Source organism: Cucurbita maxima, unplaced genomic scaffold (assembly GCF_002738345.1).
Source record: "Cucurbita maxima cultivar Rimu unplaced genomic scaffold, Cmax_1.0 Cma_Scf00022, whole genome shotgun sequence".
Lineage (NCBI taxonomy): Eukaryota > Viridiplantae > Streptophyta > Magnoliopsida > Cucurbitales > Cucurbitaceae > Cucurbita > Cucurbita maxima.
In genome coordinates, this window is record NW_019272038.1 from 3,615,718 (window position 1) to 3,640,580 (window position 24,863).

The following is a 24,863-nucleotide window of genomic DNA, read 5'->3' on the forward strand; positions in this document are numbered from 1 at the left end:
CAATTTCTGCAAAAAAAAGGTAAGTGGTTTTCTTTTCATTATCATACGTTTCCATGTTTGAGAATGAATATTATAGTGTAAGGTCGGAATCATTTAAAAGCACTCATCCATTTTTTTATTTGATTGTGTTATTGTGAGGGATGTACATTTAATGCATTTCGAGTTGGGTTTGATTAATTTTCTGAAATTAAATAAGTTTGGTTCAAGTTTTGGGAGGGCTAGAAAAGAATTCGTTTTTACCAATATTTTTATTGTATTATCATAAATAATGATTCAGGGTTGGTTTTGAGTATTTTCAAATAATTAGTTTGCATTAATTTAAAACCTAACTTTACCCTTTTTTTTTTATATTATATATATATTTTTGTTACGACTTTTTATATTATTTTATTTCATTTTGTTATCCTTTTTCTGATTTTTATTTTTTATTATCGCTATTCTTTTATCATTTTCCTATTGCTTTATTATTTTATTTAGTTCGGGTTTGAATAAGATTTATGATAGGTTGAATGATTATGATTTAGTTATATATTTGAGTCGTTTTAAAACATAAACATATTAAACAATTCAAGTATATTATTTTGATTTGGTTGCTCGAATTTATTGCATATTTCTACTGCGAGAGAAGTGTCTCTTTTCAAACATTTGTTATTTATTGTACACATTATTTTAGTCTTTGAATGATTGTGATATGATTCACAACCATTCACGATGACCGTTTCTTGTAAGAATATTTTATTTAAGCAAAGTGAACAAGCCCATCGTGTCTCCCATGCTCTGTTTTTTGAATCTTCACATCTTTTTGTGAAGATTCAAGAAACTGAGCACGGAAGTCAAGATGAAGTTTGTTTAATTTGTTTCACATGAAACTGTTCTAGTGAATGATTGTGATATGTTTATATTTACAACTATTCACGAGGAATGTTTCGTGTAGGAATATTCTATTTAAGTAAATTGAACAAGCCCACCGTGTCTCCGATGGTCCGTTTCTTGAATCTTCACTTCTTTTTTTAAAGATTCAAGAAATGGAGCACAGAAGTGAGAATGAAGTTTGTTTAACTTGATCTTTGATTAACGTTTGCTATTATTTTTTTTATTACACTTTCTTATTTTTTATTATCGAGTTTGCTATTATTTTATGATTTTTTATTATGAATTTGTTATTTATAAAGCATATTATTTTCATTTTAAGTGGATTATTTTAAGAAATCAACATTTAGTATACTCCGTTTAACTTATTTATTATTTTAGGAGTGTTTACTTATTTTGCTACCAGAAATCATATAGAGTAGAAGGTACATACAAACAAATGATTTTCAATTATATAATTTTCTGTTATTTGAATGATGTTTTTTTACCTATAAATTTAGTTGATTTTCAATTATATAATTTTCCATGATTCCAATGATTTTTTTTACTTATAAATTTGGTTGCTCGAATTTGTTGCATATTTCTAGTGCGAGTGGAGTGTCTCTTTTCAAACATTGGTTATTTATTGTACACATTATTTTAGTCTTTGAATGATTGTGATATGATTCACAACCATTCACGAGGACCGTTTCTTGTAGGAATATTTTATTTAAGCAAAGTGAACAAGCCCATCGTGTCTCCCATGCTCTGTTTTTTGAATCTTCACTTCTTCTTTTTGTGAAGATTCAAGAAACCGAGCACGGAAGTCAGGATGAAGTTTGTTTAATTTGTTTCACATGAAACTGTTTAGTGAATGATTGTGATATGCTTATATTTACAATTATTCACGAGGAATGTTTCGTGTAGAAATATTCTATCTAAGTAAATTGAACAAGCCCACTATGTCTTGCATGGTCCGTTTCTTGAATCTTCATTTCTTTTTATAAAGATTCAAGGAATGGAGCACGGAAGTCGTTTGTTTAAGTTTATCTTTGATTAACTTTTGCTATTATTTTTTTTATTACACTTTCTGAATTTTTATTACCGAGTTTGCTATTATTTTATGATTTTTTATTATGAATTTGTTATTTATAAAGCATATTATTTTCATTTTAAGTGAATTATTTTAAAAAATCAACATTTGGTATACTCCGTTTAACTTATTTATTATTTTAGGAGTGTTTACTTATTTTGCTACCATAAATCATATGGAGTAGAAATGATTTTCAATTATATAATTTCATGTTATTTGAATGATGTTTTTTTACCTATAAATTTGGTTGATTTTCAATCATATAATTTTCCATGATTCGAATGATTTTTTTTACTTATAAATTTGGTTGCTCGAATTTGTTGCATATTTCTAGTGCGAGGGAAGTGTCTCTTTTCAAACATTGGTTATTAAGTCTTTGAATAATTGTGATATGATTCACAACCATTCACGAGAACCGTTTCTTGTAGGAATATTATATTAAAGCAAAGTGAACAATCTCATCGTGTCTCCCATGCTCCGTTTCTTGAATCTTCACTTCTTTTTGTGAAGATTCAAGAAACTGAGCACGGAAGTCAAGATGAAGTTTGTTTAATTTGTTTCACATGAAACTGTTCTAATGAATGATTGTGATATGCTTATTTACAACTATTCACGAGGAATGTTTCATGTAAGAATATTTTATTTAAGTAAATTGAACAAGCTCACCGTGTCTCCCATGGTCCATTTTTTGAATCTTCACTTTTTTTTTTGTAAAGATTCAAGAAATGACGCACGGAAGTCAGAATAAAGTTTGTTTAACTTGATCTTTGTTTAACATTTGCTATTTTTTTTTTATTACACTTTCTGATTTTTTATTATCGAGTTTGCTATTACTTTATAATTTTTTATTATGATTTTGTTATTTATAAAACATATTATTTTCATTTTAAGTGGATTATTTTAAGAAATCAGCATTTAGTGTACTCAAATTCAACTTATTTATTATTTTAGGAGTATTTACTTATTTTGCTACAAAATTGTATTTCATAATTTTGAAATTCTTCTTCTAGAAATTCTTCTTCCAATACCGGTATGGAAGTGTTTAATTTAGACTACCACAATCTTTGCAATTGAGTTATATCGAAAAAGATTGTAATACACAAAAGTATTTACAATTTCTGCAAAAAAAAAAAAAAAAAAGTAAGTGGTTTTCTTTTCATTATGATAGGTTTCTATGTTTGAGAATGAATATTAATAGTGTAAGGTCAGAGTCATTTAAAAGCACCCATCCATTTTTTTATTTGATTGTGTTATTGTGAGGGATGTACATTCAATGTATTTCGAGTTGGGTTTGAATAATTTTCTGAATTGAATAAGTTTGGTTCAAGTTTTGGGAGGGCTAGAAAAGAATTTGCTTTTATCAATATTTTTATTGTATTATCATAAATATTGATTCATGGTTGGTTTTGAGTATTTTCAAATAATTAGCTTTCATTAATTTAAAACCTAATTTTACCCTTCTTTTATATTATATATATATTTTTGTTACGACTTTTTATATTATTTTATATTATTTTGTTATCCTTTTTCTGATTTTTTATTTTTTATTATCGCTATTCTTTTATCATTTTCCTATTTCTTTATTATTTTATTTAATTCGGGTTTGAATAAGATTTATGATAGGTCGAATGATTATGATTTAGTTATATATTTGAGTTGTTTTGAAACAGAAACGTATTAAACAATTCAAGTATATTATTTTTATTTCATGAATTATTGATTTTTTAGGACTCCATTTATTATCTATTTAATGTGAGTGCTTATTTGTTTTGTGATGAGAAATTATAGGAAGCTGCGGAAATGATTTTCAATTATATAATTTTTTTTAATTATATAATTTTCTTTTATTGGAATGATTTTTTTTTTTACTAATTTAGTTGCTCGAAATTAGTTACATGTTTCTTGATTGAGCCAAGTGTCTATTTTCAAACATTAGTTATTTGTTAGATACATTATTTCAATCATTACTTACTTGTATTCCGATAGTAGTGAAAAAAAGTAAAGATTAAGGAAATTGAGCATGGGAGTTACGATAACGTTGTTTAATTTACTTAAATAAGATATCTCTGGAAGAAACTATTCTAGTGAATGATTGTGATATGTTTATTCACAACCATTCACAAGTACCGTTTCTTGTAGAAATATTTTATTTAAACAAATTGAACAAACGTCATCATGACTTACATGTTTTATTTCTTGAATCTCCGTTCCTTTTTCATTCTCATCAAAGTAAAGAAGTCCAACCATTAATCCATAATTGAAATAATTTAAAATAAAGTATAAAATATATTTAATTTGAAAAATTCAAATATATATATTGACGTTTGCTATTATTTAATTTGATCTTTTATTAACATTTGCTATTATTTTTTTTTATTACACTTTCTGATTTTTTATTATGAGTTTGCTATTATTTTATGTTTTTTTATTATGATTTTTTTTTAAAAGCACATTATAAGTGAATTATTTTAAGAAATTAACATTTAGTATACTCATTATTTTGGATTGTTTACTTATTTTGCTACCATAAATCCTATAATACATACAAACAAATGATTTTCAATTATATAATTTCCTAATATTTGAATGATGTTTTTTTACTTATAAATTTGCTTGATTTTCAATTATATAATTTTCCATACAAACAAATGATTTTCAATTATATAATTTCATAATATTTGAATGATGTTTTTTTACTTATAAATTTAGTTGATTTTCAATTATATAATTTTCCATGATTCGAATGATGTTTTTTACTTATAAATTTCGCTGCTCGAATTTGTTGCATATTTCTAGTGTGAGGGAAATGTCTCTTCTCAAATATTGGTTATTTATTGTACACATTATTTTAATCATTGAATGATTGTGATATGATTCACAACCATTCACGAGGACCATTTCTTGTATGAATATTTTATTTAAACAAATTGAACAAGTCCATCGTGTCTTACACTTTCTGATTTTTTATTATCGAGTTTGCTATTATTTTATGATTTTTTTTATAATGAATTTGTTATTTATAAAGCATATTATTTTCATTTTAAGTGGATTATTTTAAGAAATAAACATTTAGTATACTCCGTTTAACTTATTTATTATTTTAGGAGTGTTTACTTATTTTGCTAGAAATCATAGGGAGTAGAAGGTACATACAAACAAATGATTTTCAATTATATAATTTCCTGTTATTCGAATGATGTTTTTTTACCTATAAATTTGGTTGATTTTCAATTATATAATTTTCCATGATTCCAATGATTTTTTTTACTTATAAATTTGGTTGCTCGAATTTGTTGCTCGAATTTGTTGCATATTTCTAGTGCGAGTGAAGTGTCTCTTTCCGAACATTGGTTATTTATTGTACACATTATTTTAGTCTTTGAATGATTGTGATATGATTCACAACCATTCACGAGGACCGTTTCTTGTAGGAATTATTTATTTAAGCAAAGTGAACAAGCCCATGGTGTCTCCCATGCTCTGTTTTTTGAATCTTCACATCTTTTTGTGAAGATTCAAGAAACTGAGCACGGAAGTCAAGATGAAGTTTGTTTAATTTGTTTCACATGAAACTGTTCTAGTGAATGATTGTTATATGCTTATTTACAACTATTCACGAGGAATGTTTCGTGTAGAAATATTTTATTTAAGTAAATTGAACAAGCCCACCGTGTCTCCCATGGTCCGTTTCTTGAATCATCACTTCTCTTTTTAAAGATTCAAGAAATGGAGCACAGAAGTCAGAATGAATTTTTTAACTTGATCTTTGATTAATGTTTGCTATTTTTTTTTTTTTTTACACTTTCTGAATTTTTATTATCGAGTTTGCTATTATTTTATGATTTTTTATTATGAATTTGTTATTTATAAAGCATATTATTTTCATTTTAAGTGGATTATTTTAAGAAATCAACCTTTAGTATACTCGGTTTAACTTATTTATTATTTTAGGATTGTTTACTTATTTTGCTATCATAAATCATATGGAGTAGAAGATACATATAAACAAATGATTTTCAATTATATAATTTCCTGTTATTTGAATGATGTTTTTTTTAGGTTGATTTTCAATTATATAATTTTTCATGATTCCAAAGATTTTTTTTACTTATAAATTTGGTTGCTCGAATTTGTTGCATATTTCTAGTGCGAGGGAAGTGTCTCTTTTCAAACATTGGTTATTTATTGTACACATTATTTTAGTCTTTGAATGATTGTGATATGATTCACAACCATTCACGAGGACCGTTTCTTGTAAGAATATTTTATTTAAGCAAAGTGAACAAGCCCATCGTGTCTCCCATGCTCTGTTTTTTGAATCTTCACATCTTTTTGTGAAAATTCAAGAAACTGAGCACGGAAGTCAAGATGAAGTTTGTTTAATTTGTTTCACATGAAACTGTTCTAGTGAATGATTGTGATATGCTTATTTACAACTATTCACGAGGAATGTTTCGTGTAGGAATATTTTATTTAAGTAAATTGAACAAGCCCACCGTGTCTCCCATGGTCCGTTTCTTGAATCTTCACCTTTTTTTTTAACATTCAAGAAATGGAGCATAGAAGTCAGAATGAAGTTTGTTTAACTTGATCTTTGATTAACGTTTGCTATTATTTTATTTTTATTACACTTTCTGATTTTTTATTATCGAGTTTTCTATTATTTTATTATTTTTTTATTATGAATTTGTTATTTATAAAGCATATTATTTTCATTTTAAGTGGATTATTTTAAGAAATCAACATTTAGTGTACTCAAATTCAACTTATTTATTATTTTAGGAGTGTTTACTTATTTTGCTACAAAAAAATCAGAGGGAGTAGAAGCTACAAACAAATGATTTTCAATTATATAATTTTCTGTTATTTGAATGATGTATTTTTACTTATAAATTTGGTTGATTTTCAATTATATAATTTTCCATGATTTGAATGATGTTTTTTACTTGTAAATTTGGTTGCTCGAATTTGTTGCATATTTCTAGTGCGTGTGAAGTGTCTCTTTCCAAACATTGGTTATTTATTGTACACATACCATTCACGAAGACAGTTTCTTGTAGAAATATTTTATTTAAGCAAATTGAACAAGCCCATCGTGTCTCTCATGCTCTGTTTCTTGAATCTTCACTTCTTTTTGTAAAGATTCAAGAAATTGAGCACGGAAGTCAGGATGAAGTTTGTTTAATTTGTTTCACATGAAACTGTACTATTGAATGATTGTGATATGCTTATTTACAACTATTCACGAGGAATGTTTCTTGTGGGAATATTTTATTTAAGTAAATTGAACAAGCCCACCGTGTCTCCCATGGTCCGTTTCTTGAATCTTCACTTTTTTTGTAAAGAAGGTGGATTGTGAGATCCCACATCGATTGGAGAGTAGAACGAATGCAGCGAGGATGCTGTGCCACGAAAGGGGTAAGATCTCACATGGAATGGAGAACAAATGCCAGCAAGAACGTTGGGCCCTGAAAGGAGGTGGATTGTGAGATCTCACGTCGGTTGGAGAGGAAAATAAAACATTTTTATAAGGGATGGAAACCTTTCCGTAACATACGTATTTTAAAAATTTTAAGTTGGAAAGTAAACATTCAAAAATGATAATATCTGTAAGAATGGTTTTTTAACAGCCTTATAAAAAAGAATTAATGACAATAATTAACTTAATTAACTTAACTTTTATACATCATTTAGACACTAAAATACATTACTTACAAATTTGGAAACATTACTTACAAATTTGGAAACTAAAAAGAATGGTTGCAATAATCATAAATGAAACATTATAATTAAATAAATATACAGGTGGCAAATGGTGAAAATTATTTAATATAATCGTCACATTATAATTATTACTCTAAATCATTCTCATGCATCCAATTTATAAAGGTCATGTGGTAATATTTTAATTTAGTAATTTCATTTATAATAATTTAGTCCATATATTTTTAAAATTTAAATATTAAATTTTCGGTGTCAAACCATTCATAGTACAAAAACGATTTTATACTTAAATGGTAAACTTAAGAAAAGTAAATATGGTAAGTAAATTCCTAGCGGTGAAAATCAAATGCAACCTAATTATGGAGGTCTTACAATCACTTGGTAAGACAGTTACTTGAAGAGTTTTCTCAAGGCATTAGTGTGATGATAAATCAAATAAGGTGGGTCAAAATGGTAAATTAATTTTCTCGGTTAATGAAATTTTTTCTTTTACACCATGTTGAAAAATGGTAAAATTATTTTTTATTCAACCCATGGATTAACAAATTTCAATTTAAAAATAGTGATAATTAATTAAGTCAATACAAAATTGAATTGCAAATTACATTATCAAATTAATATTTAATATATATTTTCTCAATGCTTATATTACAAAAATGAATATTAATAATTATATGGTTAGAAGTACCCATCTATTTAGGTTAGATTAATTTTCTGGAACCCAATAAATTTGATTTGGGAGAAAAAAATGGGCATTTAACAAAACTGAAAAATATTATTTTATTATATTAATGTAAATATGAAATTGTTGTTAGAGAGTGGTTTTGAGACTCTTCAAACAATATGCATGCGTACCTTCGAATCTTAATATTTACATTTTTTTTATATTTTTTTATATATTTTTACGTTTTTTTTTTCTAATTTTGTATATTATTATTTTATTTAGTTTGTGTGCTATTATTGAAGATTGTTGGGATTGAGTCACGCGAGGAATGTAATAAAAAAAGGAAAGAAGATGAATTCTTCTTTCTTTTATCACTTAGCTTAGGAGCTGTGCCAGATGAAAGTCTCATGCACGGTTTTGAATGAGAGAAAGAAGTGAGGAATCCTCTTTTCGACTTTGACTCTCCCACTCCAGTCATTGCTTTTCTTTCTATTACTTCGAAAGTAGCTCCTTCAGGCTATCTCCATTCTACCACGCTTTTGGGGAAGCCCAAAACAAAGCCAAGAGAGAGTCTATGCTCAAATGGACAATATTGTACCATAGCTGTGAGTCATTATTCTTAACCGGTCTCTTATTCTCATTCTTTACCTGTCTCCTTTGTTTTCTAGTTTTGATTTCTGCTTCAGTATTCCATGCAATTTAGAAATTCTCATTTTTCTCTCTTTTTTTTTTTTTTTAATAAAATTCGTATTTTATGTGTTTATCTATTAAATTGAATTAAATTTATGGAACACAAATAAAAAGGTTATTAGGATAGCTGTAGTAATTATAAAGTATTAAATAACTTTATTATACTATGAAATTAAAGCTATAAATACATAGGGTTGCAAAAAAAAAATAATGAAAGGATATCTATAATAAAATAATTAAAGGAAAATATAAGATAATTACCAAAAAAAACAAATTACTAGCTTAAATAAGCTATAAGGCTAAGACAATTCATCAAAGTTACAAATCTTGAAATATTTTTGGAATCCATTCTTCAATTTTCTCAAAATTTATTGTGATGTCTACATTAATTGAGAGGGAAATCTTCCCTGTTGGAGAAAAGAATAAAACACGGGTGAGGAAACCTTCCCAAACCTTTACGGATTCGAGAAGAGAACAAAACACTATTTAGAAGGGTGTAGAAACCTTCTCCTATCATAAAAATCTCATTATTCCAAACCAATTTATACTTGGCCTAAAGAGACGAGTAAATAATCTAATTTAGGGAATGATTATTGAGTTAATATATTAGATATTTAAATATATTATTTTGTTAAGATTCTTCTATTTAAAATCGAAAAAAATTCTCTAAAATTTGAATAAAAATTAAATTAGTTAAATATATAATATTGAAATAACATATTATATCTTAATTTATCTATTCTAATATATTATTTTGATAAGATTCTTTAAAATCAAAATTTAAATAAGATTTAAATGAGTTAAAGGTATATAATTGAAATGAGATATTATATCATTTTTGTTAGAATTCTTTTAAATTTAAAATTTATAGAACATTTAACTAAATTTGAATAAAATTTAAATTATTTAAATATATAAAATTTAAAATAAGATTTAAATTAGTTAAATATATAGAGTTAGAAATAAAATATTATAATTCAAATATATTGTTTTTTTTATAAGATTCTATAAATTTAAAATTTGAATAACATTTAATTCAAATAATTATTTTGTTAAGATTTTTTAAAATTCTATAAATAATATTATTGGGTTGACAAAATTGTATTCCATAATTTTGAAATTCTCCCTCCAATACCGTATGGAAGTGTTTAATTTAGACTACCACAATCTTTGCAATGGAGTTTACAATGGAGTTATATCTAAAAAGATGTACAATACACAAAAGTATTTACAATTTCTGCAAAAAAAAAAGGTAAGTGGTTTTCTTTTCATTATAATAGGTTTCCATGTTTGAGAATGAATATTAATAGTGTAAGGTCGGAGTCATTTAAAAGCACCCATCCATTTTTTTATTTGATTGTGTTATTGTGAGGGATATACATTTAATGCATTTCGAGTTGGGTTTGATTAATTTTCTGAAATTAAATAAGTTTGGTTCAAGTTTTGGGCGGGCTAAAAAAGAATTCGTTTTTACCAATATTTTTATTGTATTATCATAAATATTGATTCATGGTTGGTTTTGAGTATTTTCAAATAATTAGCTTGCATTAATTTAAAACCTAACTTTACCTTTTTTTTTATATTATATATATTTTTTTGTTACGACTTTTTATATTATTTTATTTCATTTTGTTATCCTTTTTCTGATTTTTATTTTTTATTATCGCTATTCTTTTATCATTTTCGTATTGCTTTATTATTTTATTTAGTTCGGGTTTGAATAAGATTTATGATAGGTTGAATGATTATGATTTAGTTATATATTTGAGTCGTTTTAAAACATAAACATATTAAACAATTCAAGTATATTATTTTGATTTGGTTGCTCGAATTTGTTGCATATTTCTAGTGCGAGGGAAGTGTCGCTTTTCAAACATTGGTTATTTATTGTACACATTATTTTAGTCTTTGAATGATTGTGATATGATTCACAACCATTCACGAGTACCGTTTGTTGTAGGAATATTTTATTTAAGCAAAGTGAACAAGCCCATCGTGTCTCCCATGCTCTGTTTTTTGAATCTTCACATCTTTTTGTGAAAATTCAAGAAACTGAGCACGGAAGTCAAGATGAAGTTTGTTTAATTTGTTTCACATGAAACTATTCTAGTGAATGATTGTGATATGCTTATTTACAATTATTCACGAGGAATGTTTCGTCTAGGAATATTCTATCTAAGTAAATTGAACAAGCCCACCGTGTCTCCCATGGTCCGTTTCTTGAATCTTCATTTCTTTTTATAAGGATTCAAGGAATGGAGCACGGAAGTCGTTTCTTTAACTTGATCTTTGATTAACTTTTGCTATTATTTTTTTTTATTACACTTTCTGAATTTTTATTATCGAGTTTGCTATTATTTTATGATTTTTTTATTATGAATTTGTAATTCATAAAGCATATTATTTTCATTTTAAGTGGATTATTTTAAGAAATCAACATTTAGTATACTCCGTTTAACTTATTTATTATTTTATGAGTGTTTACTTATTTTGCTACCAGAAATCATATAAAATAGAAGGTACATCCAAACAAATGATTTTCAATTATATAATTTCCTATTATTTGAATGATGTTTTTTTTACCTATAAATTTAGTTGATTTTCAATTATATAATTTTTCATGATTCCAATGATTTTTTTACTTATAAATTTGGTTGCTCGAATTTGTTGCATATTTCTAGTGTGAGGGAAGTGTCTCTTTTCAAACATTGGTTATTTATTGTACACATTATTTTAGTCTTTGAATGATTGTGATATGATTCACAATCATTCACGAGGACCGTTTCTTGTAGGAATATTTTATTTAAGCAAAGTGAACAAGCCCATCGTGTCTCCCATGCTCCGTTTCTTGAATCTTCACTTCTTTTTGTGAAGATTCAAGAAACTGAGCACGGAAGTCATGATGAAGTTTGTTTAATTTGTTTCACATGAAACTGTTCTAGTGAATGATTGTGATATGCTTATTTACAACTATTCACGAGGAATGTTTCGTGTAGGAATATTCTATCTAAGTAAATTGAACAAGCCCACCGTGTCTCCCATGGTCCGTTTCTTGAATCTTCATTTCTTTTTATAAGGATTCAAGGAATGGAGCACGGAAGTCGTTTCTTTAACTTGATCTTTGATTAACTTTTGCTATTATTTTTTTTTATTACACTTTCTGAATTTTTATTATCGAGTTTGCTATTATTTTATGATTTTTTTATTATGAATTTGTTATTCATAAAGCATATTATTTTCATTTTAAGTGGATTATTTTAAGAAATCAACATTTAGTATACTCCGTTTAACTTATTTATTATTTTATGAGTGTTTACTTATTTTGCTACCAGAAATCATATAAAATAGAAGGTACATCCAAACAAATGATTTTCAATTATATAATTTCCTATTATTTGAATGATGTTTTTTTTACCTATAAATTTAGTTGATTTTCAATTATATAATTTTTCATGATTCCAATGATTTTTTTACTTATAAATTTGGTTGCTCGAATTTGTTGCATATTTCTAGTGCAAGGGAAGTGTCTCTTTTCAAATATTGGTTATTTATTGTACACATTATTTTAGTCTTTGAATGATTGTGATATGATTCACAACCATTCACGAGGACCGTTTCTTGTAGGAATATTTTATTTAAGCAAAGTGAACAAGTCCATCGTGTCTCCCATGCTCCGTTTCTTGAATCTTCTCTTCTTTTTGTGAAGATTCAAGAAACTGAGCACGGAAGTCATGATGAAGTTTGTTTTATTTGTTTCACATGAAACTGTTCTAGTGAATGATTGTGATATGGTTAGTTACAACTATTCACGAAGAATGCTTCGTGTAGGAATATTCTATCTAAGTAAATTGAACTAGCCCACCGTGTCTCCCATGATCCGTTTCTTGAATCTTCACTTCTTTTTATAAGGATTCAAGGAATGGAGCACGGAAGTCGTTTCTTTAAGTTGATCTTTGATTAACTTTTGCTATTATTTTTTTTTATTACACTCTCTGAATTTTTATTTTTTTTTTATTACAATCTCTGAATTTTAATTTTCATAACTTTTGCTATGGTATAGACGGAGTTTCCTCTAAGATTCATTCATTCTCTTTAACTCCTCTCCCTATTCTATGGGTCTCCAGATCATCTTTTTTCATTACGACTAGCTAGATTCCTTAAAGGACTAGGTTTGAGTTTATTTTCAATTATTTTGTAGTATATATGAAATTATTTACGTTTTCCATGAACGATTTAGTCTTTTTATGTATTTTAATTCAAGGTACAAATGAAATTTCATTACAAAAAAAAAAAAAAAAAAAAAAAAAAAAAAAAAAAAAGAAAAAAAAAATGACAAAAANGAAAAGAAACCTGTTTAGAAAAAGGGCAATTACGACTTTTCATCATTTTTTTTCCTCCAAAGTGTTTGTATTTTGTACCGTATCCCAGCTCTGAATTACCCAGTGAAAACGAAATGTAAGCAACAGCCTTGTATTTTGTAGTGTAGCCTACTCAGCTTCATTAGGACGGGGCTTCCTGCCAACGATTTCATGAGCGCGTTACCGTTTGATCATCGTTGAGTGTTTCATTATCATGCCGGTCGCTTCCGCCATGCAAGGTGGATCATCAGGCATTGGCTACGGGCTGAAATACCAGGTCAATGTTGTTCAATTTCTGATGACAAATGTATTCATGGTATTGGAACTCCATAGATCTTCTTCACTATAAACCCTAATTCCCATTTTCTAAATTGTTTTCTTCTCCAGGCTCGAAGCATCGCTGATGTCAAAGCAGATACAGATCACACCAGCTTCATCACCGGTACTCTCAGTCTCAAAGACGTAAATGAGGTTACTCTCAGTCTTACGTCGATTAATTTCATTGCATGATTGTATTGTTTGTTTTTTGCATGGATCTGATGCATTTTGAAGTCTATTAGGTGCATTTGATTCGTCTCTCGTCGAGTGGATCCGAGCTCATATGTGAGGGTTTGTTTTCTCACCCCAATGAGATCTGGGACCTCGCATCTTGCCCCTTCGACCAACGCATTTTCTCTACCGTCTTCTCCACTGGTAATTAATTGATTGCACAAAACACAATTTTCTGTTGTGCATTCTTCTGATGCGTTGCTTTTTTATACCGCCATTTTACTAATTTCCATAATGTTGACTCATAAATTCACAAAGAATACAGAGCTAAAGAGAATGATCACAAAGGATGATATTTTTCACTGAGAATGATCAAAAGTACACTAGCCTTCATATAGGCATACTGTGAATACAAATGAATAAATGATAAACAGTTCAATCAACTGGCTTAGTAAACACATCAGCAATCTTAGATAGCACACCAACAGCAACAATACTACGACAGAGACGAACAACACTACAATAGAGACGAACTTCAAAAAGAAAAGTTGCCACAAAAAGCAGATAACACCGAACCACTTATCATAGGAGTTGAAATACCTTTAGCCTGATGCATATTAGTCTTAAACAAAAGATCGAAAATATATTTTTGTCTAAGATAGAAACAAATCCAAATTATTATACAGGAAGACAGACTTATGAGATGTTTCTATTCTTTGATAAATTCTGCATTGGCTTATGAGATGTTTATTACAGGAAGACAGACTCGATTGCGTGCTCTGGGTAGATTCGTAATGTGGATTACAACCCCAAGAGGAAACATTTACTTGTAAGGATTCTTTTTCACTGCAGTATCAAATTTGAAATCTCTTCTATTTACTAGTGAATGCATATAGAGAAGGATTTTGTCAAAATATTATACACACTGCCCTTTTGTTCCTTTTTTTTAAGAAAAAAAAAACGTCTCTCAAGTTGGTGTTTGCCACTATATATATTGGATTTTTCTCCTCCATCTTGGCATTAACAAAATGTCCCCTGTTTTAAGGTAACTGCTGTGGAAGAAACTGGAATATCTCTCTGGGACCTTAGGAAGCCAAAAGTCCCAATTCAACAGCTTCCTGGACAAACCCACTGGTAATTTTTATAAGATTCCCCTGTTTTCCCTGGAATGTGTTGAACAGTAAAATCTGTTCTGTGCTCATGTTAAATGTTTTAACTGTGATCCTTTGTACTTAATATTTCTGCAGGATGTTGGTTTTCACAGAATTTCGGTGAGAGGAAATTGGGGAAATGGTTTGTTGCCCCTGTGTCTAGGATCCATCGCCGGTCCTTGTGTTGCTCGTCCCGCTCGCTGATCTGAGCGAACACTCGCTCCTCCTCCAGTTGAATTGGCTCCCTAGCTGGTGCCACCTTTGCTACGCCCAGCTGGAGCTCTTTCTCGAGTTCAACATCGTTGTTGATTACCTCCATTTCCGTGGATTTGGAATCGAGAGTGGGGACACCATGCACTTACCATGAAGAGAGCTGGCTGGCTCGTCTCCTCGGATTGAGCCACATGGGCCTTTTCGGTCATCTCCTTGTTCCTAAGCTTGCTCCAGCAATTCCTGCTTAGGTGTCCTCTATTCCCACAGTTCGAGCAGATTGGCCTGCCATTGGTCGACTCCTTCTTTTGATTCCCATCTTTCCCGCGGCATGCGCCCGTGGGAGATCCATGGCTTCTTACCGTCTTTGCGGCTGGAGGAGGACCCGTTGCTCTGGCCGGTGTTGTCACGGAGCTTTAGACGTGCAAGCCATTCCTCCTCTGTGAGGAGTAGACGACCCCCCTTGTCGACAGCTGAAATGGTATTTTTCTTCCGCTGCTCGACGTTACGCAGTCTTCCAGTCACCTCTTCTACCGTTAGGTCGTTCACGTCAAGCAATGTCTCGATTGAAATCGCAACTTGCTCGAGGTGATCAGGGACAACCTGCAGCATCTTCTTCACGATTTCTGTCTCGCTGTACACCGACCCGGCGGGATTTGATTCCCTCCCAGGCCGAGGCCGATTGCGCGGTGCGCGCTTGGTGGAGAGAGATGCCACCATCTCTGGGGGCACAGATCGTAATATGGCGGCAAACTGCCGTCGTTGTCTCCCTGATCACCCGCTCAACGATAACTTGACGCCCTCTTCGTGGCGGCGGTGATGGAGATGTCAGCACACGACGACGGCGTGGAGGAGTGAGTGAGTGAGCCTACCCCCAAGATGGGCCCCACGATGTGTGTGTTTTTACACTTTGCATTTTCTTCTACTCGAACCTGAGACCTTTGTGATGTTAGATCAAAGCTCTAACCACTTGAGCTATTCAACTTGTTTGTTGATAGGTTGGCTCTTCTGCAATGATATACACCGATCTTCAACTTGGCTCTGATACCACTTGTTGGTTTTCACATAATTTCGGTGAGAGGAAATTGGGAAAATGCGTAACAAAAAGGAGAGAGAAAAAATAACTCTGAATTTGACTGCGTTCAGGTTATTTTATTTTCTGAACAATTCTCCTATTTAAAGTAAAAAGGATTCTAAAATTGGCTGGAGAGTGGCCAACTAAATCTGTGCCACTCCCTCCTGAAACTCTGGTGATCAACAATTCTTCTATTCAAAGTAAAAAGGATTCTAAAATTGGCCGGAGAGTGGCCAACTAAATCTGTGCCACTCTCTCCTAAAACTCTGGTGATCCATTCGACGTGATTTGTGAAATGGTGATCCATTCGACGTGTTTTGTGAAATGGTCAAACTCACGATTTTCAGAAAATCGTGTGAATAAGAAAAACGGTAAAACTCAGGTTTTATCTAACACAGGACTTGTGCTGCTCGTTCTAATCCTGAACATGATGGGCTAATCTTGGTTTGCTCTCCTTCTCTCCTCTCCATTTCTACATAGAGTCACTTCTTCGAACCTATTTTACTGTTCAGTTCGTGTTTGTTAAATTGCACTTTATGCTTCTCTTCTACATGTGTTTCTAATTATTATTAACTAAATCCCTGGAAGTTGATGTAACGGCCCAGACCCACCACTACCAAATATTATTCTCTTTGGGCTTTCTTTTTCGGACTTCCTTTCAAGGTTTTTGGGTTTTCCCTTATGGGCTTCCCTATTACGTGTCTGCTAGGGAAAAGTTTCCACACTCTTATAAAGGTGTTTCGTTCTCTTCCCCAACTAATGTGATATGATGGCTGGTGAAATCATTTTTATTTATAGTACAAGGCCTTCCAATTTTTCAATGCATCTTTGAGCCAATGATACTTGTATATAATTGCAGAGTGCTGGTACTCATTCAGCTGTTAGCTTATGGTTGCCATCTGTGTGTAATGGTGAACTGAAATCGGAAAGGTCATGTTCTTGTTTGTGATGTTTCTTTTTCTTTTTCTCTTTGACATTTATGCTGATACTTGTTTATATTAATTTATGAGCAGGTCGGTTGATTCACCACCACAGCAAGGTGATCCATTATTACATTCTTACAGTGACTACGAAGACAGCGTTTATGGTAACACACCTGTAGCCTTTGTCATTTTAGTATATATATATATATATCCAGTGGATCAAACTTATCGGTTGGCTTTACTTTCAAACTAAAAGGCCTTGCTTGGAGCTTTCGTGAGCCTTGGATCTTTGCATCATTGTCCTATGATGGGAGGGTAAGTAGGCTTCAACTGTTCCCAGATTGACATTGGTTTCCAAGAAATTGTAACAAATTCTGGTGGAGGTTTTAATCATGTTTTTTTTCTTCCCTTTTTTATGGTCGTTCATTCATCTGTAAATCAACCCAGTTTACAGTTCTTCAGAATGACATGTTCATTTTTTTTTTCTTGCGAACAGGTCGTTGTAGAATCAGTGAAGCCTTTTCTCTCGAGATAATGGATTTCATCTTGGATTTTCTTTCCCAATATTGATTGCTTCCTCGGTTTGATTTAGAGTTTCTCATTACGGCTACTGGACTTGCGTTAACCCTCCCATCAAAGCTTACATCTGTTCCACAGCAGGAGTGACCATTGTTTCTGGATTTAGTTCAAACAAGTCTTTATGACGTTATTTACGAGATCACTGGACGAGCACGACCACAGTAACGGAGAAAGTATACACTACCCAGGGAGTAATTTTATTGTTCTGAAGATGCCATAGCTGTTATGAACAAGCAAGTACCTTTCTTCTACCGTTTGTTGTTTTGTTGTGTTGAACTTACTCAACTAGTGCATACAGCTTAAACTTTCCGCCAGAAAAGAAAATGATATTATTATAGATTTTGATTTCCTCTTGGTTTGGATGCCTATGCTGTTTGGTACTTGGGACATGGGCACAGCTGGGAAACAACGAACAGCAACGACCAACCATTTATCTCCAAAGTTCTGAGATGTTTATAGCATTGCCCATGTAATGACTAAAAGCCCACCGCTAATATCAGTAGATATTGTCTTTTTTGAGCTTTTCTTTTCAAGTTTTTCCTCAAGATTTTTAAAACGTCTGCTAGGGAGAGGTTTTTACGCCTTTATACAAAAATGTTTCTTTCTCTTCTCCTATTGATGTGAGATTTCACAATCCACATCACCTGTATCTGTCTCTGATACTCATTTGTAACCGTCCAAGCCCACTACCATCTCTATCAAATAAATAACTTGGAAGGAAAAAGAAAAAAGAAAGTTAGGCAATGATTTTCTCCGATGATTACCATCTCGTGTGAATTGTTTGTGGATGAATATAATTGAAATTTTGATGCTTATCCGAATGTACTTGGATTGAAAAACAACAGGAATGCCATGTCAGGGCTGCCCCTGTGAAACCTCTGTTTCACCGTTTAGTAGCAGAAGTCTTCAGACCAAGACCAAGTTATTCTATGGTAGGTGTTTGTTTGAATTGAAAATGTGGAACTTTTGCTGACCAAGTGTCCTTTTGCCACGTTGGATATGATTTTCCATTTTATCCACAAATAATGAGTTAGTTGCCTTTGCCAATCAGAATCTTGCCATGTCACCCTAGATTGAGGTTGTGACACGTGTCGAAACCAGGTGCAAAGCAGGGAAAGGGGTAAAAAGTGGATAAGATTCGAGGAAATTCGGAGCTTTTCCTTTCCAACATGGGTCCCATTCCCATCCACCTATGAACAAACTGCTTTTTATTTTTATTTTTATTTTTATTATTATTATGTTAATATTAATTATTGTGATACTAATAATAATATTAATGCCAACATTAACGACAACACATTCTTTAATTAAATACAATAAATATAGAAAAAAAATGTCGCTTTCGGAAGCAATAATCCCTTAATAATTGGACTCTTTTTCATAATAAAAAAAATTTAATTAATTTGGTCACTTGGGAATCTTCTTTTTTTTAAGAGCAATGTTTTATATCACATAATTTGAATAACTAAATATAAATTTATATAACAAGTATAGTTTGAAATACAATAAAGTGCATTTTATAATATAATAATAGTTTTCTTATAAATTAGTAACTATTATTTTATAAATGAATAATCTATTTTAGTACAATTATTAGTTCGAACACTTTTTAGAATAATTATTTTATAAAACAAATATTTAAATAAACTTTAAAACATGTTTTTAAATAAATTGGAGAAAAAAATATAAAGAAATATTTCCCGATCTGAGAAAAAAGAGAAGTGACGGCTCAGACGGTGCCACGTGGAATGTCCATTATACAAAATCCGCACTTGTGGGACCCCTTCTCCCCTGCTCACGTGTTTGAATAAATCTCCGAATTTCCTTCCCTTCGCCGAACCACCACCGATCTGATAACTCTGCCCGCCCTTCTACTTCAGCCCACGCAATTTCTCTCTCTCCATTTTCAAATGCCTCTTCACATCAGATTCTTTGGAACTTCTCTCTTCTTTGATCTTCCATGATCATTTTCCCCTATTCCTTCGCATTCCCAATTCTTAAGAACTTACCTACCGCTCCAAATTGAGATTTCGAGACTGTTTCTTACTTTTTGCCTCCAATCCACAATACCCACATTTTGTTTTCTTCATTTCGCTGCTTTCCCATGGGATTTCTGTAAGCAATGGCCGCCTGCTGCAGAGGATTCCCGACCCATTTCGATTTCGACAGGCGGGTCGAGTCGGTTCTGTTGCGTAGCCGTGGGGGGGCCGAGCTGAGGAGGAGGACATGGGGGAGGATTCTGTTTGGGATTAATCGAGTTGGGTTTAGTTCTATTCGTTGCTGCTGTTCTGATTCTATGGTTCCGATACGAAGAATTACTGGGTCTGGGAAGAGCGTAGAGAAGCAAGAAGATTGGCGTTTCGATGCCAAACTCTGTATCCAAGCCACTCCTGCAATGCCCTTTGCTTCCTCTCAGTAAGTTGAAGTTCTAAACTGGAAATAATTAATGCTTCTTGTTGCTTTCTTCAACCCTTTTCTGTGCGTTGCAATTGGATTATTCTGGATGAAACAGTTCATCTGATAGTTCGAAATTTGAACTCATTTTACTGGAAATGAGTTATTACTTATTACTTCTTCTAACTAGGCATGATTGGGAAACATGGTTATAGTTGTTCAAGTTAATGCTCAATATTCGCGCAAGTTGCATATGGCTGTTATCCTCTCACGGGGTTGCTTCATCTTCTTGTTTCTGCAGATCTCGGTTTATTGCCAAGCCAGAAATACTCCCTCGCTGCTCCCCAAGGGGCTCTGGTCCACAATCACGTGATTCTCCGCCAAAAAGAGGTAATCTAAATTGCTTTATAGGAATTTCATAGCTAGCCCAGGTAGTCTAGAAGCGCATTTGTGTATCATAATATGAAATTCTGGAATGGCCTTTACCGAGTATTAGTCACAACTGATAAGACATATCTTCCTCTGCTGTAGACACTGGCATTGCAAATGAGAAGGACTGGGGAATCAACTTGTTGAATGAAAATGTTAACGAGTCGGGCACAAATGAAGATGGCAGTACTTGGTATAGGGAAAGTGGGGAGGACCTTGGAGATAATGGATACCGATGTAGGTGGACTAGGATGGGCGGTCAATCTCATGATGGTTACTCAGAATGGAAAGAAACGGTATTAATTTTGTATTTTTGTCTGTAATTGACTTTGTTGTTGATCTAGAATGAAGCAAACTTAAGCAATCTGATTAACTTTCTTACTAGGAAAACTCTGACAATCCATGGTTTTCTTTCTTTTCTGGATAAGATACAATTTCATTGATGTATGAAATTACACAAGAGAAATTACAACTTCATTGATGTATGTAATTGATGGATACTAAGCTCTTCCTGCCCCCACCAAAAAACCCTTCATAGAACAATCTTTAGATTCATAAGACGGCTAAAACAGTCTAGAATAATGATGAAAAGAAAGGGTGAGAGAGGGTCGCCTTGCCTAAGGCCCCTCAACGCCAAAATCTTTCAACAAGGACACTTATTAATGATGATAGAGTAATTGGTGGAAGATATACAACCTCTAATCTAGCACCTCCATCTAGAACCAAAACCTTTGGCTTGAAGGAGAAGCTCGAGAAAATCCTAGTCTGCTTTGTCAAACGCTTTGTGTATGTTGAGCTTTATAATAACCTCTTTCCTCTTCAATCTCTTCCATTCACTGATGAGTTCATTTGCAATAAAACATACATTAAGATATGGTGACCTTCCACAAAGCCTAGTTGGTTTTCAGTAATGATGGATGGCAAAATCCTCTTGAGGTCCTCCAGTATGGTGTAGCCTTCAGAACCTCTACAGATTTGTTGGTGCCAAGATCACAGATTTTTGGATTTTTCGTTTGGAGCGTCCCCTCAAAGTTTTTAAAACGCGTCTACTAGGAAGAGTTTTCCACACCCTTATAAAGTTAGTTCTCCTCTTCAACCGATGTGAGATCTCACAATCCACCCCCCTTCAGAGCCTACGTCCTCACTGACACTTGTTCCCTTCTCCAATCAATGTGGGACCCCCCAATCCACTCCCTTCGGGGTTCAGCGTCCTTGCTGGCACACTGCCTCGTGCCCACCCCCGTTCGGGGCTTAGCCTCCTCACTGGCATATCGCCTAGTGTCTGACTCTAATACCATTTATAAGGCTCAAGCCCATCGCTAGCAAATATTGTCCTCTTTGGACTTTCCCTTTTGGGCTTCCCTTCAAAAATTTTAAAATGCGTCTGCTAGAGAGAGGTTTCCACACTCTTATAAATAATGTTTCATTCTCCTCTCCAACCGACGTGGAATCTCACATTAGTTCTTATTGTTGTTACACTATTTCTCATAGAGACGTAGTTAACCCAGTAAAATTTTGTGATCAACTGTTCAATGTCTCTCGATCAATTTAGCTTGGGGCATTGGTCATTTCTTTTAATTACAGATAAGTCTCCACTTGGATTTTTATTTTTTAAATATAACAATAGTTACAACTGAGCCAGTTGGAAAAATTCTTCCATTTTCTGGTTGGTTAACTTCTGAATGTCATTTATTTAATACAGAACTCATGCTAAAAATGAAGCATCATAAGATGTTCTTGCACTGCTGTCACTTTGACATTGTTTTTATAACTCATTGAAGTATCATCCCAGGTCACTGCATTTAATGGATTTATTGATCTCATTGACAGTGGTGGGAGAAAAGTGACTGGACTGGATACAAAGAGCTAGGTATCTTTGCTTCTTTTCTCATAAAATAACTTACTTTCCCCACGTTCTCTTTTGTTTTCTCCAAAGAGCTAGATTCTGTAAGCTCCCTAGCTATAAGATCACTATACACTATAGATATTTACTCGACTGCCGAGAACTGCTGGTTAACGTAGCTTCGAAGTTAAACATGTGAAAATTTGATAATTATTCATCATCTGTGTTTGATATTGATTCTAGAATCACAGAATGCTTTTGACCCTGCTTTTTGATCATTATGCATTCGACTTTCTTCTTTTAGCACCTACTATCTTGCTTATATTCACTAAATTCTGTCTTGCTTGTCCTGACTGAATTTTACGTCCCTCGATAGGAGTGGAAAAATCGGGCAAAAACGTTGAAGGTGATTCGTGGTGGGAAACATGGCAAGAAATTCTTCATCAAGACGAATGGAGGTTTTTCTACTATTATTATACACTTGCTCAATGAAGTTGAGGAGACCACTTCTTACCAAGTAAAATAAATACTCTCTGTAATTCTGTTGGTACAGTAATCTTGCAAGGATTGAGAGGAGTGCACAGAAACGAGCAAAATCTGGCACTGAAAATGCTGGATGGCATGAGAAATGGTGAGATCATATTCAATACAACTGAAGCTAGGAAAATTAGATATGTAGTATTGTAAGGTCCCACATCGGTTGGAGAGGAGAACAAAAAATTCTTTATAACGGTGTGGAAACCTCTTCCAAGTAAACGTGTTTTAAAACCTCGAGGGGAAACCCAGATGGGAAAACCCATAGGGGACAATATTTGCCCGCAGTAATCTTGGGCTGTTACAATGGTATCAGAGTTAGACATCGGGCGGTGTGCCAGCGAGGACGCTGGACCCCCAAGGGGTGGATTGTAAGGTCCCACGTTAGTTGGAGAGGAGAACAAAATATTCTTTATAAGGGTGTGAAAACCTCTCCCTAGTAAACGCGTTTTAAAACCTTGAGGGGGAGCTCAAAAGGGAAAGTCCAAAGACGACAATATCTGCTAGATGTAAGCTTGGGTGGTTACCATTACAAAAAAAAGTTTGTAACTTTTTTAAGTGATACAGGTGGGAGAAATACGACGCCAAAGGTTGGACCGAAAAAGGAGCACATAAATATGGTAGATTGAATGAACAGTCATGGTGGGAAAAGTGGGGAGAGCATTACGACGGAAGAGGATCCGTTCTTAAATGGTTTTCTCTAATCATTGTTTCAAAATTTGAATGGCAAAAGCTTTACTCAAATAGTTCTATGATGCTAACTGAGATCTCTTTCGGTGCTTTTACTTCTCAGGACGGATAAATGGGCTGAAACTGAACTAGGCACCAAATGGGGAGACAAGTGGGAAGAGAAGTTCTTTTCGGGAATCGGTTCTCGACAAGGGGAGACGTGGCACGTATCTCCTAGTAGCGAACGTAAGTCTAATCTAGCATCATATTCAATTGGTTCCATTGAATTCGTGGTAGATAAATCATATCTATGATTAGTTTTTTCACGATTTCCTCGAAGAATTCGATCGATGAGGCCTGTGCCATGTGGGACTGCCAAGCACATTGGTCTTTTCAGTTGGCAAATATTTGTGCTAAACCTTGCGCTGTGTTTTGTATTTTTTGTTGGTTATGAGAGAAGTGGAACTAACTGGCTTCCCGTCACATGTACAAGGTTGGTCAAGAACATGGGGTGAAGAACACTTCGGAAATGGGTAAGATTCAAGCTATAATGGCATAATGAATATTGTAAATAACATGCCATTTCAGGCACACTGAGAAACTTAGCTAGTACTTCATAGCTGTACTGTATTGGTAGCTGATAATATCATATCATTGTGTACGCAGTAAAGTGCACAAATATGGGAAGAGCACGACGGGGGAAAGTTGGGATATTGTTGTGGATGAAGAGACATACTATGAGTAAGTTTTCTCTAGGCTAGCTGCAACTTACCTACAAACGTGAGAATCAATGGCATTTTAACAAACTTGCTCTTTCATTGAAGGGCCGAACCTCACTACGGATGGGCAGATGTAGTTGGCGACTCGAGTCAGTTGCTGTCGATACAAGCTCGAGAGAGGCCACCTGGTGTCTACCCGAATCTCGACTTTGGATCGTCCCCTCCTGCTTCGACTGAGGAACCACCCCAAGAACTGCCTCCTTCACAATGAAGATTTGGTGATGTCTAGTCTCTCGGTCTCTTTAGTCGCTTAGGAATTTTTTTTGTTTCCAAATCCATTTAGATTGGAAATATGTGATTTCGGTTCGTAATCGTGAAGAACTATGTTTATTCATTCTTTAACGTTATCCATTTCTTGAGTTTCGTGTTCACGACATTCCTGAACTATTTTGGTTCACTCACTCCCACTG

General features: G+C 32.7%; 2 protein-coding genes across 3 annotated transcripts; both read left to right on the forward strand.

Annotated features, from left to right (window-relative positions):
• Positions 1 to 13,570: 13,570 nt before the first annotated feature.
• Positions 13,571 to 18,103, forward strand: LOC111496638 (WD repeat-containing protein DWA2-like). Its single transcript, XM_023147131.1, has 11 exons — positions 13,571 to 13,655; positions 13,766 to 13,849; positions 13,939 to 14,071; positions 14,302 to 14,318; positions 14,655 to 14,696; positions 14,913 to 15,001; positions 16,702 to 16,747; positions 17,163 to 17,233; positions 17,317 to 17,390; positions 17,483 to 17,541; positions 17,723 to 18,103. Exons 1-11 carry the CDS (start codon positions 13,593 to 13,595, stop codon positions 17,759 to 17,761), a joined length of 717 nt encoding a protein of 238 aa, XP_023002899.1. The 5' UTR covers positions 13,571 to 13,592; the 3' UTR covers positions 17,762 to 18,103.
• A 1,544-nt stretch (positions 18,104 to 19,647) lies between these two features.
• On the forward strand, positions 19,648 to 24,850 carry LOC111496033. Of its 2 annotated transcripts, none has more exons than XM_023146257.1 (11): positions 19,648 to 20,220; positions 20,501 to 20,589; positions 20,731 to 20,924; positions 22,459 to 22,498; positions 22,848 to 22,929; positions 23,025 to 23,102; positions 23,573 to 23,698; positions 23,799 to 23,920; positions 24,135 to 24,207; positions 24,341 to 24,415; positions 24,499 to 24,850. In XM_023146257.1, exons 1-11 carry the CDS (start codon positions 19,928 to 19,930, stop codon positions 24,662 to 24,664), a joined length of 1,338 nt encoding a protein of 445 aa, XP_023002025.1. In that variant the 5' UTR covers positions 19,648 to 19,927; the 3' UTR covers positions 24,665 to 24,850. The 2 variants fall into 2 exon arrangements, with proteins under 2 accessions (XP_023002025.1, XP_023002026.1); XM_023146258.1 differs by having other exon boundaries at positions 24,168 to 24,207.
• Positions 24,851 to 24,863: the final 13 nt, after the last annotated feature.